This window comes from Myodes glareolus, chromosome 17, assembly GCF_982192425.1.
Source record: "Myodes glareolus chromosome 17, mMyoGla1.1, whole genome shotgun sequence".
In the NCBI taxonomy this organism is placed as follows: Eukaryota; Metazoa; Chordata; class Mammalia; order Rodentia; family Cricetidae; genus Myodes; species Myodes glareolus.
Genome location: NC_142042.1, coordinates 52,644,442 through 52,663,544, shown reverse-complemented (window position 1 = coordinate 52,663,544; position 19,103 = coordinate 52,644,442). Strand labels below are relative to the sequence as shown.

Sequence of the window (19,103 nt, the reverse complement as noted above, 5' to 3'; positions counted from 1 at the left end):
CTACTGCCCACGCTGAGCCCCCTCACCTGCTATGGCCACCAGACTCTCAGGCTCCATGCAGTGGCCAGCCTCATCGATGAAGATGTGTGTGAAGTGATCGATGGGAAACTGGGCTGACACCAACCTGGGAGTGTCAGGCCAAGCAGGGGTCATTCCCAGGCACCCAGCTACCAATCCTGAACTCTGGCCCTTCATTTTACCCTGCCCTCAGGAACCCTTCCTCTTTCCCTAGCCCTATACCCTTTTACTTTGTACTAACAAGTGAGAAATCCTGTCCATCCCTTACCTGCTGGCCGTGATGAGGGTGGTGATTAAGACCCGGTATTGCTGGAGATGCTTCTTGGCGGGATATATATACTCTCCTTTCTGAGCATCCCAGTTACAGCAGGTCTGTGGGTTACAGAAGGACGGGAAATCAGCTTGGCTCTTTCCTTTCTCACCCTCACTCTGGCTCTGGACCTCCAACACTTATTACCTGCCTCCCTCCCTATGCAAAAAAGGAAACTTCAGTCCCCAGAGGAGCCCTGACCAACCCGAAGCCATACAGCAAGTCTTAGGTGCTCTGAGAACCTCCCAGGCATCCACTGTCCCTTGGCCCTCTACTTCCTATATACCTTAATGTCCTCAGGTACCATTCGGATGTCCCTGCTGGGGGCCAGGAGACGGTAAATGGAGCTGGGCAGGTGGACCCGGAGGCGCTGACAGAGGAGGTCAGCCCCTGAGTTGGATGGTGTACAGGCCAGGATGTGGGCTTTGGGCAAGTGCTTCACTACCTGAGATGGAGAAAAGGGTAGTATGGGCAGAAGCTTCCTGTGCCGGGGACTCGGGCTGCATTTGCCTCCCAGATGCCTGCTTGTCTAGATGACACTTTGATATTGGATATTGGTAAATTCACATCTGTGTATTTACAAGTCAACACTCAACAGTCATAATGGCCCTAAGTCCCTACCTTCTCTTTGGGTGACTGTTCAGGTGTGGGAACATTCAGGTGACTGGAGGGAATCAAAATTGCAGACAAATGTTGGGGGGGATGCATAATTCAGTATAGGCCGCCTCACCTGCTTGATGGCCTCCACTAACGTGACAGTCTTGCCAGTACCTGGAGGCCCAAAGATGATGTAGGGGGCAGGCCGGGTGGTGCCCCTCACAATGTGCTTCATGGCCTGAAGCTGCTCAGGGTTCGACTCCAGACTCCGGTCATACAGCCTGGCACAGGGGTCCAGGAAGATGAACTTGAAGTCATCCAGTGTCCCAGAGGCTTCTGGGCCTCCACTCCCGAGATCCATACCCCAAGGAGCCCCCAGAACCCCTGCCCACAGTCTCACTTGAATTTCACATCGGAGGGTAGCAGCGAGACCCCACGGGAGGCCACGGGAAAAAGCATGGGCCACAGTAGCCATCGCTCTGTCAACTCCAGGGCCCGGTGCTGGACCCGAAGGGGCTGCCGGTTGAAGGTAAAGTTCACCTTGAAGGTCAGCCCATCCACAAATCGGCTCAGGAGGCTTTGGGCAGAGAATTCAGGGGGACAATTCTAGTTAGGTGGAGTGGGCAGTAAAAAGCTAGGACCCTGTCCAACTCCTACCATTCTCCTCCCAAGAGGTCCTTACAAAGCTCTCTGGGAGATGACATCACACCGCTTGGGGGGTCTCACTGCCCTGAGTTCAGGGTCCTACTCATCTCCGGAGGCAAGACTTCCTAACTCCAGGCCTTAGAGGGCTGAGGGTTGCTTTTGGTTCTTTGGTCCTCCCAACGCTCACTCACCTAGTGGAAAAGCTCAGCTTGACACGGTCCAGTTCTACCTTGTGTACAAAACCCTTGTAGGTGACAGGGTCCTCCTGGTGGGTCTCGGAGGACAAGAGGGCAAAGAGGTGGTCACCCCGTAGCACTGAGGGGCGGCTCTCAGTCACACCGGGAACCTATAGGATATGAACATAAGCAAGCTTTCCTTCCTTCCTTCCTTCCTTCCTTCCTTCCTTCCTTCCTTCCTTCCTTCCTTCCTCCCTTCCTTCCTTCCTTCCTTCCTTTCTTCAGTTTTTGAGATGGTTTCTCTGTGTATAGCACTGGCTGTCCTGGAACTCTCTGTAGGTAGACCAGGCTAGCCTCGAACTCACAGCAATTTGCCCGTTTACATTTCTATCCCATGGATGACCATAGGAGGGTCTTAGCGCCAGGCTCTGGCTTCATAGCTGCCACTCACGCAGCTTTCCTCTCCTACAAGACAAAGCAAGAAGCAGGGGGAAGAGAAAGGACCACAGGCTGCTAGAAGTGCCTAGCCTGGGAATCCCGAAAACTCCACGGTAGATTTTAAGATGTGGTGGCCAATATCGCCAGTCCGGTTAGCTGCCTTCTTGGCCAGCTCAGCTCCAGCTTTGCCTTTAGTGCCTTGGTGCAAACTCGCTTCTTGTAATAACCTTTCCCTGATTATCTTAAGTCTCTCCTTTCCCACCTGCATGCACTCTTGTGCATTAATCCATTCTCATGAGTAAGTCTGACTTTGTGTGTATACATTCAAAATGTGAGGGCTGGTGAGAGGGCTCAGTGGGGAAGGTGCCTGCTGCCAAGCCTGACAATCTGAATTCAATCCCTGGAACCTACATGGTGGAAAGAGAAAACAGATTCCTGCCAACTGTCCTCTGACCTCCACGTGTATGCTATTCATGTTGCATACACACAAAATAATATATATTGTATATACATATAATATATATATATAATTTTAAAAACCAAAATATGAACATTTGAAAGAGCTCTCAGAATCATCCATAAAGATGAGAAAACAAAGGACTCACCAATACCACATAGCTGGTGGCAAAACTTCTATTAAAATCCCACTACCCATGTGAACTAGCTGTGGTGAGCCGTGCCTACAATCCTAGCAGTGGGCCAGCAGACACAGGAGGATTAGAAATTCAAGATCACCCTTAGCTATACAGTAAGTCTGAAGCTAGCCTGGGTTGCATGAGACCCTGCCTCAAAGAAATAAAGTAGAAACGAAATCACTGTCCTGTTTTGTCACATTTTGGGAGACAGGAAGCTCACCTTGCTTTGTCCATACCCTCTGAAACAGGAACTAGTGCATCCTTTTTGTATGTTTTCCCTGCTGTCAGGGATCACGGCCTGTTAACCTCCTTCAAGCTCATTGTCGTGGGCCCCCCTTCCCCATGAGGTTAGCTCTGAGCCCTAACCTCCAGTGTGAGCAGCCTGGGATTCTGGTCCACAGGGTCCCAGGTCATGGGTACCGACTCCAGGTCATAGTGCCGGATGTCATGCTCCATCTGTAGCTCTTCCAGGTGTAGCAGCAGCCGGAACTTCACCTCATAGTTCCTGGATTTCAGGGTTGTCTCCAGCTGGGCCCTGGTAGGGACGGTTGAGCCGGGGCAGGAACAGGGTGGGTCGGACAACGGCCCCGGTACTGGGGCTCTACCCTTCCCATTCATTCATCCCCGCACTGAACATGCTGTAGGCACCGAGCACTGCTCAGGTGAATGAGTGCAATGAGCACAGACAGGGAGAAGCCAGTAGAGAGAGAAGAAGACAAGGGAGCACGTGGCGCAAAGTGCTGGGACTTACTTGATCTCAGCAACCTCCTTCGGAGACGTGAAGATACTCGGTCCCTGAAGAAGGGTAGGGAGCAGTTGCCTGAGGCGGAGGGGTGGGTAGTAGGTTCCCAGGGCCAAACTTAGCTCCAGTTCATAGCCCCTGGCACTGTGGGAGGGCAAAAAACTCGTCACAAACACAGAAACCCCTCACCTTTAAAGACTGGAAATGTCCCCATGGAGCGCATGAAGGAAACGCTCCTCTGCATCCTTCCAGTCTTTTGATATGCGTGCTGCTCAATCTCACGCACGCACGCGGAAGACATTTCTACAATGACTCCTGTGATGTGATCAGCAGCCATCCAGGGGATTCAGTGCTCCCTAGCTCACGCAGCTGCTTGGTCCAAGGTTAGACCATTCTCATTTTTGTAAAACCTCATATTCAAAAGCACGTATTTTGTGAGCTGGGTGTGGTGGTACAGACCCGTGATCCCAGCACTTAGCACTGGATATGAGTATAACTGGTTTATGAATTACATAGGCTAGCCTGGGCTATACGGCCCAGCTCTGCCAAAATAAACAGCAAATACAAACAATATATGCTCTTTTAAAGAAACAACAATAAAGCAGTATGTTTTAAATGATAATCAAGTAACATTCCTTCTTTTTTTCACTTTTTGAGATGGGGCTTCTCTGTGTAACAGCCCTAGCTGTCCTGGAACTCCCTTTGTAGACCAGGTTGGCCTTGAACTCACAGAAATCCACCTGTCTCTGCCTCCCAAATTCTAGGATTAAAGGCATGCCTGGTAGAACTGCCAATTTTAATACTGTGTCCTCCCCCACCCCCTTGGTGTTCTAAGACAAGGTTTCTCTATATAAATGACAGTGACTGTCCTGGAACTCATTCTGTAAACAAGGCTGGCCTCAAATCCACAGAGATCCACCTGCCTCTGCCTCCCGAGTGCTAGGATTAAAGGCGTGCTCACCACTGTCCAGCCACATATATATTGTTAATAAGAGGAATATATGTTATAACTATAAAGATCTAATTGCATGGTTTGCATTTATTACTGATTATTTTAAAGTGTTTCTCTTTCTATGAATTTCAGATCCCAGATCATCCAGGGATACATAGTGAAACCTTGTTTAATACAAGCCTGAGAGCAAGGCATGGTGGCTCGAAACACTGTAATCCTAACACCTTGGAGCCTGAGGCAGAACTGCTGTGAGTTCCGGTTCGGCCTGTGCTCTAAGCCTGGACTTCAGAGAAAGACTGTCTAAAAACAAAGTGTAGGGGCTGGAGGGCTGACTGTGCTTAAGAGCACCTGAATTCAGTTCACACAGGTTGGGTGGCTCACAACTGTCTGTAACTCTAGCTCTAGGGGACCTGGCGCCCTCTTCACACATGCAAATCTATAGAAGGAGAAACATTTTAAAATACTCAGTAAGAAATGCAAACCATGTAATAAGATCTTTATAGTTACAGCATATGTTCCTCTTACTAACAATATAGATGTAGCCAGACAGTGGTCGTGCACACCTTTAATCCTAGCACTCGGGAGGCAGAGGCAGGTGGAACTCTGTGAGTTTGAGGTCAGTCTGGTCTACATAGAGAGTTCCAGAACAGCCAGAACTGCTACACAGAGAAACCCTGTCTCGAAAAATCAAAATAAATAAGTAAACAAACAAACAAACAAACAAACAAAATAAAAATAATGAAAAGATACTCTTGCATAGGACCAGAGTTTAGTTCCCACCACAGATCAGGTAGCTCACAACAGACTGTAATGCCAGCCCCAGGTGATCTGGCACCCTGTTCTGGCCTCCTTCTTCTGACATTTCTCTCTCTCTCTCTCTCTCTCTCTCTCTCTCTCTCTCTCTCTCTTTCTCTCTCTCTCTCTCTCACACACACACATACACACACACAATTAAAAATAACATAGAACCTTTAAAAACAAATGGAGTGGGATTAGGTGATGTAGTTTGGGAGTAAAACATTACCTGGCATGCACAAAGGTCTGAGTTCAATCCCCAGCACCACGAAAAAAGAAGGGGTAGATGGGGAAGTGGGAAAGTGGGGGGAGGAAGGGAAAAGCAAGGTCTACAGCCATTTCTCTACACAGCGTAAACACTGAAGAATTTCCATACTGCCCTAAGATCTGCTGCTCTCCTGCAGCTCGTGTCTCTGACAGGAAAGGGATCTGAGACCCAGGCGAGAGAATGAACTGCAGTTCAGAAAGGGGGCTCTGTCTCCTAGGTCAGGGGTCTCCCCAAGTGCCCACCCTGTCATTATGCAGTTACCGGTCAGGTCTCTCGCCTTCCTCTATCCGGTTGGTCAATACAGGGTTTCTAGTGAGCCGAGGGGTGCGCTTGAAGGGGGTTGTGGGCTTCAGCTGTGCGGCCAGGGGGCTGTGGGCGACGGCAGCCAAGAAGCGGGCAATGTAGAAAGTTTCTGCTCCTTCTGCCCCTGACTCCCCGGGTCCCAGCAGCTCCCAGAGGACGGTGGCTGGGAAGTAGCCCACTATGCTGGTCTTACAGTAGACATGCAGCTCATAGCTTTCACCTGCAAGAAGGTGCATGGAGTGAGGCAGAGACCCTAGCCACAGCACCCCCACCCCAAAGCAGGAGCCCACTGGACGGAGAAGCTCAGACCACCCAAGGGCTACTTCACCTTACAAGGTCACTCACCTGGGCCCAGTGGGCAGGGCAGGTCCTGTTCACCATGGTAGAAGGCAAATTGGGGTGTCCAGCAGAGTGGAAAGAGATGAGTGAGGGTAACAGGCTTGGTCCCTCCATTTCGAAGCCTTAGGGTCAGCACCTCCTTGCGGTTCAAATCCAGGCGGATAAGGAGCTGCCCATCTCGGATTTCATGGGGCCCCTGGACTTCCACGTCCACCCCATGCTTCCCGTGAAGGTACTCAGCCCTAGGGAGAGTGGGGAGTCAAGAGGCTATGGGGTGCGAGGACCCTGGACTGGGAACTGCCCAGGGGAAGGGTTCAGGCTTGCTTGGGAACCCACCCCCTCCCTAGATTAATTCCCAGCCTCTCTTCCTTTGGGGGTGGGTAGGGGTGGGAGGCGGGGCTTACCATAGCTCAAGGAAAGCCAGTGGTTTTAAGGCAGACATCCTTTGCCCTCGCCCTCCCCGGCCCACTCACAGGGGCATGCACTCACACACCTGTCATGAAAGATCCTGGCCAACAGTGATCTGTGTTGTTTGCTGATATTCGAGCCTGGTTTTATTCGCCTCTTTTCTGGTAGCTGCACATCAGCCCAGCGGTCTAGTTTGAAGAACCTGACCCGAGTCTTGGTGACGAAGGCCAGATTTGCAATCTTCATTCCATACAGCATGGAGGAGAAGCCAGGGGCAGGGGTCCCATAGCTGCCAGAAGCAGAGGACACTGGGAAGTGAGGGAAGGCAGGGTGGCTGTGGAGAGAGGGTGCTGGGGAAGGCCCAAGGGCTGTCTGTTCTCTGCAGGGGCACACCAACCCTGCTCAAGGCAGGACGGGGCTCAGAGGCAGAGATTCTGGCTAGGGATCAACAACTTAAAAACAAGGCACTGGGGCTTTCCAACACAAAATAACGGCCTTAAACAGCACTGTGGAGAAAAGTCCAATATTGGGCTGTTGGCTGGGAAGACAGAGAGAGAGAAACAGATTTTTTTAAAAGGGGGGGGGAGGCTATTTGGGAACATTAAAAAAAGGGGGGGCGGAGGGAAGAGCTAAGGTTAAGGGGAAGTTGAAAAAGATGGTTCATAGGAGTGGACAGGTCCGAGGCTGTAGGGAGGGCTGAGAAAGGGGTCATAGAGAGCAGAGATGTCCAGAGTGTGGGCAAGGTGGCGGATCGGACAGCAGTTTCCACCGGAAGTCAAAGGGTGCAGGTGGAACCCAAGCAGGAAGGGAAAGGATCCTTCTCCCGAGATCAAATAGCCTGGCTTTGTGCCTAGAGAGGTGAAGACAGGAAAAGCGGTCAGCAGGATGGCCTCGGGCTCAGTGCCTAGTGTTGAGCGCAGTCGACTCCACACACACTCACGGAGGCATGGTAGGTGCCAGGCACTGCACCTCAGTCTGGTTCCAAGCTGCCAGACCTAGATCCAGCTTTGAGGACCACTCAGAGAGAACCCAGACATGCCAGCGTGGTGTGATGGGACAAAGTTGCTGCTGAGACTGCCCAGAGCAGCTCAGGGGGGCAAGCCAGGGTGCTAAGGACTGTCTGGGGGCAGGGGCGGGTATCTGAGCAATGAGTGGGCTTTCCTCGAGCAAGAGGAACCACCAGGCGAGCAAACTGATGGGTATGGGTAACAGGGCCGTGCATTCCAGCTGCTTCAGCTGGGCTACCCTACCCCATCAGCACCTTGCTTTCCTCCTCTTTTGAACTACTGGGGTCAATGGAGCCCAGAGGTTAAGAATACTACCTAGCATTTGTGAGGCCTGAGGTTCAATCCCTAGCACCAAAAACCAAAAACGACCACCCCAAATACTCCAGAAACAAAAAAAAATAAGGTGGGGGGTTGAAGATCTGCCTTATCAGGTCACCATGAGGCTCACTTGAGATACTGGCATTGTAGGGAACCATTGGCCCAGTGCTTGGCACGAAGCAGACATCAGTAAGGGACAGTGATGGTTAATGTCACACACAGCTGGTTTGTAGCACAGCAAAAGGTTCAAAGAAAGGGATGACGGGAAGTGGCAGAGACGGGCAGATCCAGAGAGTTTTACATGGCAGGCCAGGAGTCTGGACTTGACCCTGACTTTCAGCAGTCCTTCACTTCCCTTTCCTGGTACCCAGGAGCCTGAGGATGCTCCCAAACACATGACATATTTGATGAACATAGTCAAGATCTGGAGGAGTGATATCCTCCCTCGGTGCTTGTCGGGACCGCTGGTGTTATGACAGCATATCCTAGCAACGGTTTGGTGATTTTTAGGAACCCATCACTAGGGATAAACCAGAGTGGCTGCTTAAAAGAGCACACAGTAAGGTCCTTTGTGGCTCTGAACATCTTCCCGTGTCCCACACCTGTAACTCTGCCTCTCTCCTTCATCCCAAGAAAGGAGAGCAGTATGATTCTGACAACATCGAAGAGGCTATGGTCTCTTTTAAAAGGATGGTTAAGTCATTTGAAAGCATAGTGAGAAATGCCTGGTCGCCATTAGCTGCTATCGTTAGTGTTTGTATTAGTAGGAAGAGGTCTAATCCCAGGAGGGGTAGGAGTAGTAACGACTTACTTTCAGCCCTTGTCAGAGGCTACCCTGTAGTTACAGAACCACTGCAGTTGGTGGGTTTTAAGCAGGGGAGTGGCAAGATCCTATTTGCTTTTCAGATCACTCTGGCATCAGGATTGGAGGATGGATATGCTGGAGGCAAGACTGTAGGCAGGGAGACCAGTTAGAAGAAGGCCACTGCAGTTGTTTGGTTAAAAGATACTGAAGGCCTGAATGAGGCAGTGGGAGAAACAGAGCAGGGGTCAGATCTGATCACATTTAGAATGCAAATGAGCAGAATCTGGTGACTGACAGGAAGGAGAACGGAGAGTGGCAAGGGAAGCATCCGGAATACCCAGAGGACTTTGGTTCTGGGACTGTCCCAGAGGAAGGGGAAGACAAGGAGCTGGAAGGACCATCACATTTGCATTGGTCATGCTGGGTCTGAGATGTCTGAGGTCCAGAGGCAGTCCTGGCTATGTGAGGCAGGAGCTGGGAGCTCGAACCAAGGTCAAGGCCAGAATCTAATAATATTAGGGAGTCCCCTGTGGTAGTTAACAAAAGACTCGTGCTTGGGACCTCCCTAGGGAGGTGTAGTCTGAGAATAGTCAAGGCCAGACACAGGCCAGGGAGGAAGAGAAAACAGACGAAACCGAGAGAGAGAGAGAGAGAGAGAGAGAGAGAGAGAGAGAGAGAGAGAGAGAAATCGGAAGAGAAGATGGTAGGACCAGGCAAGCTGACTCACATCCAGCACTTGGGAGGTAGAGGCTGAAGACCTCCCCGAATCCAATGTTAACCTAGTCTACATAATAGGGTGCAGACTCTCCAGGGCTACACAGTAAGACACTGTCTCTAAAACAAACCGAGCTGAGCATGGTGGTGCATACCTTTAATCCCAGCACTCGGGAGGCAGAGGCAGGTAGATCTCTGTGAGTTTGAGGCCAGCCTGGGCTACCTAGTGAGGTCCATGCCAGCTAAAGCTACACATCAAGACTCTGTCTCAAAAACTAAAACAGCAAACAAAAAACCCCAGAGAAATAGAAGGCTGGTGAGATAACGGGTAAAGGAGCTTGCCACCCATTCTGACAGCCTGAGCTCACCCTTGAGAGCTACATATATATGGTGGAAGAAAAAAGCTGACCTCCCTAATTGTCCTCTGACCTCTATACAAGCACACATTAAATAAATATAATTTAAAAAGGAACAAAATTGGGATGTGGATATGGAGTCTACAGTGTAAAGAACAATAGAAAATGACAGATGGGCAGTGGTGGTGCACGCCTTTAATCCCAGCACTCAAGAGGTAGAGGCAGGGGGATCTCTGAGTTGGAGGCCAGCCTGGTCTACAGAAAGAGTTTTAGGACAGCCAGGACTACATAGGGAAACTCTGTCTCAAAAAACAAACAAACTGTTATTCCATCGGGACACTTTAAGAACTAACCACGCCCACCCCAGCCACTTCTGACCCCACCTCCCCCCCCCCCCCCCCCCCGCCATCTTCTCTCTCGTGTGTGTGTGCGTGTGTATGTTTGTTTCGTGTCGTGTGTACGTGTGTCTTTGTTCTCTCTATGTTTGTCTATGTCTCCCTTTCTTTAAGTAATAAATGTCTAGCTTTATGTATAGCCTTACGTCCATTTACTCTGCCGCTCGCCCGGGGACCGTGACTCCCCCAGCCGCATGGCGCTGCCACCCTGGAGATCTTGTGGGGACCCACAGCCACTAGCAGCTGCTCCGCGAGCTGCCCGGGACATCCCATCATCATATTATTTTTAAAAAGAACAATACTAACAAACAAAAAACCCAACAAGAAAAAAAAAAGGACAGAAGCTAATAGTCCTATGTAGGTAAACTTACCTAGGTTTAAGTACGCATGCATAAGGAGAAATGAGAAAGATATTCAATGAGAGAGCTAAGCATGTAAGTCAGATAGCACTGCATATACAGTGTAAAGGGCCTTTATTCCAAACCCGTGCTGAAGGGGGTACACATCAACCTGTTACTTGATGAGCACCCCTCTTGACTACACACACACAAACGCAGTTCTGGGACAATGTTTTACGGTGCCATCTTTTTCTCCTCTAAGCAGCTGCGGAAAGTATGACATCTTTAATTTAAACGGGGAAGTCAGTTCTCCAAGGACAGAGGCAGGCTGCCCACATCTTTGGGGGGATATAATAATCGTACACATGGAAAAACCTGTCCTTTAAACAATTCCGGTGAGACACACTCTCAGAAGTAGGATTTCTGGGCGGGCCCAAGAGAAAGAATGAACTTTTACAACTTTGGAAGGAAGGTAATTTTCTTGTGGAGCTGGAAGCTGGTCTCAAGCTCATTCTCCAACTGTCTCAGTCTTTGAAATGCTGGATTTACAGGCTTCTGCCACCACACCCAGCAAAACTGGTCATTTCTGCAAAATTGCCTCCTAGTTCAGCCATACACATTTATGTTCTCATTAGTAAGAGCTTCAGAATGTCCACTTTCCAGTTCCCAACATCAGAAAGTTTCAATTGTTTAATTTTTTTTTCTTCAACATAGGGATTCTCTGTGTAACTAGCTGGAAAGATCTGCAGACCAGGCTGGCCTTAAACTCACAGAGATCCACCTTCCTCGGCCTCCTGAGTGCTGGATCAAAGGTCTGTGCCACGTGCTGCTGCCACCCAGCTAATTGTTGACATTTTTTTTACAGTCTTTTTTTAAAAATTATTTTGAGACAAGGGCTCTTGTAGCTCAGGCTGGCCTCAACTCCCGATCCTCCTGCCTCCGCCAGGCACATAACACTTGCATAGCTAGCTTTTGCCACCATCTGTTAAATATTTTTTAAAGTATCTTATTTAAATTCTTACCTTCTTGGTCAGTCACATAGCTGACAGGGTCTCACTATGTAGCTCTGACTCGCCTCGAGCTTGCATAGACTCTCCTGCCGCTACCTCTCAAGGGACGAGATTACATCTTCCACGAACCTTGCATAACACGTCTTTTGTGTTGCCTCCGAAAGCGGCCTCATCATATCTGTCGTCATTTTATCTAGGCTCTGTTAACTGCTTCTGACCTTGCCATCTCTCCTCCCGTGCCTGGTCTATCCCGTACATAGGCAGGGGCACCAAACACAGACCCAGGCACATGCCCACTAACAACTCCACAGCGCACAAACCCACTTCCCCCTTTGGTATGCCACACTGATCATAGTTATAATGACATGCAGCAGCAGCAGCTCTACTTGCAGAACACTTTGCTGAGTCCTTACTGGGTAGTGTGCTAAGTACCCAAATGCATCACTTCGTCTGTTTCTCACAACTCTTTCCAACACAGAAGCCATTACTGCAGGACAAAGGGGCCAGCCAAAGAAACACTTTTAGCCCTGAACCCAGAACTTAAGAACATGCCCTGACCCTGAAACCAGACTTCTCCTTCCCCAATAAATCTCCCTCTCCCTCTCTTGATAGGGTTTCTCTATGTAGCCCTGACTGTTCTTGAACATGCTCTGTAGACCAGGCTGGCCTCGACCTCAGAGATCCACCTGCCTCTGCCTCCCAAGTGCTGGGATTAAAGGCTTGCGAAACCATCGTCAGGCATAAATATAACTCTTTCTCAAAAGAGTCTTGGGTGAAGATCTTCATTTGCTGGCACAGAACAGAAGAACCTTGCTGAGATGTTCCCTTGGGGGACTGAGCAAGGCAGAGCAGAAAAAGTAACAACTACACTTCTTCCCCTTTAGCAGAGTGTAGCAAAAGTAACATCTTGGGCCTCAGGAGAGTATTGCCTTAGGGGATCTCTCCAGGAGAACCATCCAGGGCACCTCAGTGTCAGGAATCACCTGACTTCCCCACAAATCAAGATACCTCTTGCTCCAGGGCTCTGTCCTACAGAGACTCTAGGTCGTCAGGAACAAGTCACGACATCTCTCCCTCCAGGGCTGAGCTGTGGTCCTGCTGCAGCTGCAGCCTCACCTGTCCCTCCAGGGCTGAGCTGTGGTCCTCCGGCAGCTGAGCCTCCAGAGCTGTCCTATTGTGGCTCTAGGTATAGCCTGGCTTCCTGGTAGGCCAGGACTTCTTAGACTCGCTTAGGATTATCAGCACCCACGCAGACTCTAGTCACTTATCCACAAGGCACTTTAGCCACTCAAACGGCTGCTCCTCAGCAGGCTTTCCCCGTCTTTACAGACGTCCTTAGAGCCCGCTGCCCTGCCATTGGCCTCTGTTGTTTGTCGCTCAAATGGCAGCTAATCAAAAACAAACAAGCAAAACAACAAACAACAACAACAACAACAAAAAACCAAGTCAGCATCTAGTGTCAAATTTGGAAATGATCTTAAAGCGACATCTAGTCTTACAAACTCAGGTTGCAGTTCTCATTAGCGGGTCAAAATCAGGTTTGGATTTATTTTGGGGGGATTTTGGAGACAAAGCCTAGCTATGTAGCCAAGGCTAGCCTTAAACCTGTGGTGTGCTCTCTCTGCCTCTACCTCTCTACCACTGCAAGTACAGACATGAGACATCATGTCTGCCATCCCAGTACTTAGGGAGTCGAGGCAAGAGGACTGTGGCCAGTTTGAACCCAACCTAGTTAACACAGACCTAGTCTCTCTCTCACCCCCATCCCACACACAGAGTCAAGAGCCAACAAGTCAACAATAGGACAGAATGGGGGCTGGAGAGATGGCTCAGTGGTTAAGAGCATTGCCTGCTCTTCCAAAGTTCCTGAGTTCAATTCCCGGCAACCACATGGTAGCTCACAACCATCTGTAATGAGGTCTGGTGCCCTCTTCTGGTCTGCAGACATACACACAGAATATTGTATACATAATAAATAAATAAATAAATATAAAAAAAAACAACAACAAAAAAACCCAATAGAACAGAATGTATGGCCACTGCTGTTGCAGGCAGACACAGTTTTACGAAGGCTGTGTATACTACTAGGCTACCCAGAATAGTGCAGTTTTCACTGAGGAGGATAGGGAAAGACACCAAAACACCCTCAGTGCAAAAAGCCAAGAATATTTCTAAAACCTTGGCTACATCAGTCTATTTTATCTTGTTGGTTTGCTTTTGATTTTTTTAAGTAGATTTTTATTTTATATGAATTAAGTGTTTTGCTCTATGTACATCTGCACGCTGCCTGTGGTGTGTTCGGTACCTGCAGAGGCCAGAAGTTGTCATCATGTCCTGGTCCTGGAGTGACAGACAGCTGTGAGCTGCCACGCGGGCCCTGGGAATCGAAACCTGGCCTTCTGTGAAAGCATCAAGTGCTCCCAAACCCTGAGCCATCGCTCCAGCTCTTAATTTTGATTAACATTTTACTTATTTTTTGAGAACTTCAAACATACCATGTTTTGATCATATTCATCTTCCATCCCACCTCCCTGAATGTTGTATCCTCACATCTTCCTTTCATTCATGTCCTCTGTACTTAAAATGTTTTAAACATTCACTTTTTTTTACTGTGTGTGTGTGTGTGGCGGCAGTGGGTGGGGGTGAGCGGTGAGAAGGCAACTGTGGGAGCTGGTTCTCTCTTGAGACCAAATAGGACCTGGGGCTTGGAGTTGAGCTGTCCTGTCATGCTAGGCAGTGAGTAACTTTACCAGCTGAGCCACCTCCTCAGACTGCTCCCCGCCTTAAAAGCATAACCCACTGAATCCTGTATTGACATGACCGTGGTGCCACCACCGGAGCATGGGCAACCGACCAGATGCCATTGCCTCAAAGAGAAAAATGATCCTCCCCCCTCCCTCTCCAGAAGTCAGCATCAGCTAGGGGTGGGGCCTCGCGAACTCCTTCCCCGCCAGCGCTGAAATTCTGTGGTGACCACAGCCACTGTGAGTTCAAGGTCTCGTCATGTCCCGGCGACAGCAGCCCCACTTTCTGCTCTCATACTTTCCTCACCCTTTTTCTTAGATGTTCCCTGAACGTTGGGTAGGAGGTGCGTTTGATTTGGGGGGATTTTGTTGTTGTTATTGTTGTTGTTTTCTGAGACAGGGTTTCTCTGTATAACCGCCCTAGCAGTCCTGGAATTCGCTCTGTAGACCAGACTGGCCTAGAACTCACAGAGATCCACCTGCCTCTATCTCCCGAGTGCTGGGATTAAAGGTGTGCGCCACCCCCGCCCAGCGTTTCTGATTTTTTTTGAGACATTGTATTATATAGCCCAGGATGACTTCAAACCTGCTATATGCCAAGGACACTGTTAAGCTGATCGTTCTGGCCTCTACCCCTCAAAGGCTGGTATTACAGGCATGTGCCACTCATACTGAGGTTAGGCACTCAGTCTTTTATTTTGAAGGTTTTCATCTACATTATCTATAATCCCAGGAGCGCTCAGGCACTTGAGTCAGGAGGAATGTCCAAGGCTGAGACAAAACAATTGTCCCCAAGTTGAGGTCAAACACGGTGAGCTTTTAGCCAGCCTAACGGGATCCTGCTTCACTGCCCTCTCCCACCAAAAAAGAAGGTTGATAACAAAACAGCTGGAGTAAGTAACTCAGTTTGGAGAGCACTTACCTGCCCTATGCAAGGTCCTGGGTTTCATCGCCAAGTATCCAATAATAATAATAATAATAATAATAATAATAATAATAATAATAATAAGACTAACAAAGCAAAACTAATTCCTAACTCCTTCCATTACCTCCTGTGGGCTCCAGCTCCTGCCTCTTGTTCACTTAATATAAAGTCACCCACCTGGGAAGCAGCTATTCCTCCCAGTGGAAGGTCCCCAGAACTCCTGGGAAGAGTGACTTGCTATGTTCACACGAGCCCATTCTCTTGGTCAACTGGAATCCAATTGGACTCTGCAAGCATTTTCTGGGCATCTACCACATACAAACGCTGTGTTGAGGACTGAGAGCTGAGACACACAGAGGTAAAAGCAGGGGACTTGTAAGTGTGCCGGGGAAGGCAGCGTGGAGTTCTAATGAGAAGCAGGGCAATCCGGTTGTGAACAGGCTATCGCCAATGTGGAAAGAGTAAGCTATGAGACTCTAGAGGAAGAAGCCATTAATCATGGTCTGGTTTTAAAGGACACATAGCAGGGCTGGCGAGATGGCTGAAGGGGGAGTGGTGCTTTGCCATCAAATCTGATGACCCGAGTTCAATCCACACACACGTACACACTGCACAGGAGGGGCTGGGGATGGAATTCAACTGATAGTAGAGTGTTGGTCTAGCACAGGCAAAGCCTCCTAGGCAGACTCCCCAGTACTGGAGAAGGGAAAGCAGCTCAAAGCCATCAAGGTCAGTGTGGGGTACAGAAGACCCTACTAAAAAGGGGTGGGGGATGCACGGAAAGCTTAGCCTCTATCCACGTGGAATTCTTCACCAGTCGGGAGAGAGGGGCAGTCGCTAAAACCCACTGCGACTTCTGCTTTCTCGAGTGACTTGAGGGAACATACTACGCACCATGAGCGTCTCTAAAATACCCAAGTCAAATATTCCTGTTTTGTTGAGTAGGTCTCATGACAGGATATCAACCCACATTCGGGGCTTTCTTCCTCCTCTGCTGCACTAAAACTTTATCTTTCCTTCAAGGCCAAGGTCAGTCTCCCAGTTTTATTTGGGTAAAATACAAGTGCATACAGTAAAAATTACCTTAGGGCTATAGATGCCGTTCAGTGGTGGAGTGTTTGCTTGCCTAGCAAATGCAAGGCCCTGGGTTCAATCTCCAGCACTGCAAAATAAATTGGAAAAAAAATAGGAGCAAACCCCAGCTATGGTGGGGCGTGCCTATAATTCTAGCACATAAAAGGTGGAGAGAGGTGAAATCAGAAATTCAAGGTCAGCCTTGGCTACATAGTAATTTAAAGTCTAGCCTGGGGTACATGAAATTCTGTCTCAAAGGCCAAACAGGGGATTGGAGAGATGGCTCCGTGACTGGAGTTAGATTCTCAAGCACCCGTGGTGAGCAGCTCACAGCTGCCTATTGAAGCCCAGCTCCAGGGAATCTGATGCCCTCTTTAGGCCTTGTGGGCACTTGAATACATATAGTGTGAACGTGTGTGAACGTGCACACACAAATAAAATAAATCCTAAAACAAAACACCTAACCCCAACAACAAAAGATTTAAAATCCAACACATTATAGCAGCCAGAAATGGAGCTTTAAGTCAAATCTGCTATTTCAGGATTTGGGAACTTGAGGTGGGAGAAGTTCACAAGTTTGAGGCTAGTCTGTGCAGTCATAAACTTGACTGAAATAAACAGATCAATCCCTCTGTCTATTGCACACAGTTTTTTTGGTATGCAACCCACCATAGTTGCCTTCTGCCAGGAACTGAAAAGTTCACCAGTTTTGGAGTTGACAAGGACTGCTAGGTTAAACGTAAAGTCAGACTTCTCTGAGCTTTCTTGATGGGGCCTTGGATTTGGCTCCCTTAGCTTTTGGTCTGTCCATCTCAGTTGTACTAAGAAGCCTAAGTTAGTTTAGTGAGAAACTCCCCTGCTCTGGTGACTTGATCAACTTTCTCATCCTCGTCTGCTGACAGCAAGAATTGCTCTTGGTGTGCAATGTTTTCATTCAGTAAACAAGGCACCGATGTCTCCAACTGCTACCGCTACGAATCCCTAGCAATCTGGTGTATTTGGAGTTATGCTCTCTCTCCTCCTGCCAAAATACCTGACTTGTGTTTGGAACCTCTGTGCTTTACAGACACACGCAAGGGCGGGTGTTGACTATCCAGTGGCAAGGGCTCTTTCCTGTCAACATTGTCCTTACTGCCTCTAGCACCGCTTTACCCTGTCATATAGTACAGGTTACACTACAGACTACACGCTGTGTGCCACCAGAGCCTCTGTTGTTCACTGCAGTGTTCTTCTGTGTGTTCCCACAGTGCCCAGCAGAATGTGGAGCATAAAACAGGTCAGCATCGTCTCTTCGCTTCTTTTTCAGAAGCTGCTCAGTCCTCTTAATACTCCTTTCAAGACATATATTCATTAGTAACTAGTATTCTGGTCAACATAGACAATCCCTATGTTCTCCCTAACCTCAAGCCACGCTGCCATTACTAATTCCGTCTAAGACTTGCCCCAAAACACAGCGGCCATATCTCACCCATACAGGCATTTTAGTTAGTTGCAACTCAAAGTCTCTCAAAATCTGTTAAGTCCCAATCCCTTTTCCCTATTTATTAGTGCAACTCTTTATACCCATCCCAGTTAAATTGCTTCTTCGTCTTCCATCCAAGGCAGCAGCCTGTTGATAGAGGTGTTTCGAAGCACGCGTCTACGGTTTGACAGAAGTCTCTTTGATTTTTCACTTGGGTGGTAACAGGAAAAGGAAACCAAATATCTTCAGCCATGGGGAAAAGGGGCCTCAAGGAGGCTGTCCCTGGCCCTGGGTCTCCATGGAGAAGCCACAGGTGCTAATGGAGGTTTGACTGCCTACGCAGTTTGTGCTCTTTTTCTCCCTGAAGCTCCCGGAGAGTCTCCCGCCTACCCTGGGCCTCTTCAGCTCTCCCGTAGCGTGGACCCTGGGGGTAGTGGCCCCTCAACGAGGGGGCGGGGATCCATCCCCGCTCAGCCCGCGCCTGCAGCGCCTTCCCTGTGGGGCTCCCCTCCCCCACCACTGAGCCCCGGTTGCTGCGAGCCACGCGTGGGCACCGACCCCTCCCCGCCCGGCCGGGTTGTGCAGAGCGGGCGGGCTCGGGGTGGCGCTGGCTGGGCGTGGGCAGGCGCGGAAGGAGGTCTGCCAGGACCGGACCGGCCCGATCGGCCCGGGGCTGCATCCCTGTGCACCCGCGGCGGGAAGGTGGCCCCACCGCCCCGGCGCTGGCCCGGAGCCTTGGGGCCCGTGGTGGGCCGGTCCGTACCTGGGCTTGAAGTCGCGGTTGTAAATCGCCCGCAGCCGCTCGCGATCTGTCTCCAGGTCCAGTCCCCGTTCGGCCAGGAAACTCTCGAACCTCTGGCCAGCCTCCCGGAGCTTTCGGCAGCTGAACTTGCTGGGCATCGCGGCGGCGGCTGCGGCCCAGGCAGGAGGGTCCGTGGAAATGAAACTGAAAGTCGCCGCCGCGGTTTAGAGTTGGCTGCTCTGGGGTGAGGGTGCAAAGGGGAAAAGCCCCCTACCTCTGACGTCTGCTCCAGCCAGCCACAGTCTCCCCGCCAGCCACCCCTCCTCCGTCCTTCTCCTACCTGAGCCTTCCTTTCGGGCTCTTCGTCCTATCCCCTCCCCCTCTTCGCATTAACTCTTTCCTAAGGAGTCTGACCCCTCCCTCAGGGCCCTCCCCTTACCCCAAGCTCCCTCCCCTGGCTGGTAGCCAGGATCCGAACGTGGCTATCGCCTGGGGCCCCCTAAACAGCCGGGAGGACCTTGGAGCCTCAACTAGGGCTACTCCCACGCCCACTCTCCAGAGCCTCGGGACTTAGTGAAGAGCTGCAG

General features: G+C 49.9%; 1 protein-coding gene across 6 annotated transcripts in view; it reads right to left on the bottom strand.

Annotated features, from left to right (window-relative positions):
* The window catches only part of Mov10 (Mov10 RNA helicase), a 25,475-nt gene extending 6,372 nt beyond the window's left edge, over positions 1–19,103 (bottom strand). The window contains exons 1-14 of one of the 6 annotated variants that reach the window (XM_087897681.1): positions 18,538–18,677; positions 16,322–16,400; positions 8,763–8,903; positions 6,712–6,915; positions 6,225–6,460; positions 5,838–6,099; positions 3,571–3,705; positions 3,186–3,354; positions 1,762–1,916; positions 1,326–1,502; positions 1,059–1,206; positions 615–773; positions 287–390; positions 27–124 (exon numbers count right to left, since the gene is read on the bottom strand). In XM_087897681.1, the coding sequence (XP_087753807.1) occupies positions 27–124; positions 287–390; positions 615–773; positions 1,059–1,206; positions 1,326–1,502; positions 1,762–1,916; positions 3,186–3,354; positions 3,571–3,705; positions 5,838–6,099; positions 6,225–6,460; positions 6,712–6,884 (1,816 nt within the window). In that variant the 5' untranslated portion in view covers positions 6,885–6,915; positions 8,763–8,903; positions 16,322–16,400; positions 18,538–18,677. The other 5 variants (XM_087897679.1, XM_087897678.1, XM_087897680.1 and 2 more) reach the window with 5 other exon arrangements.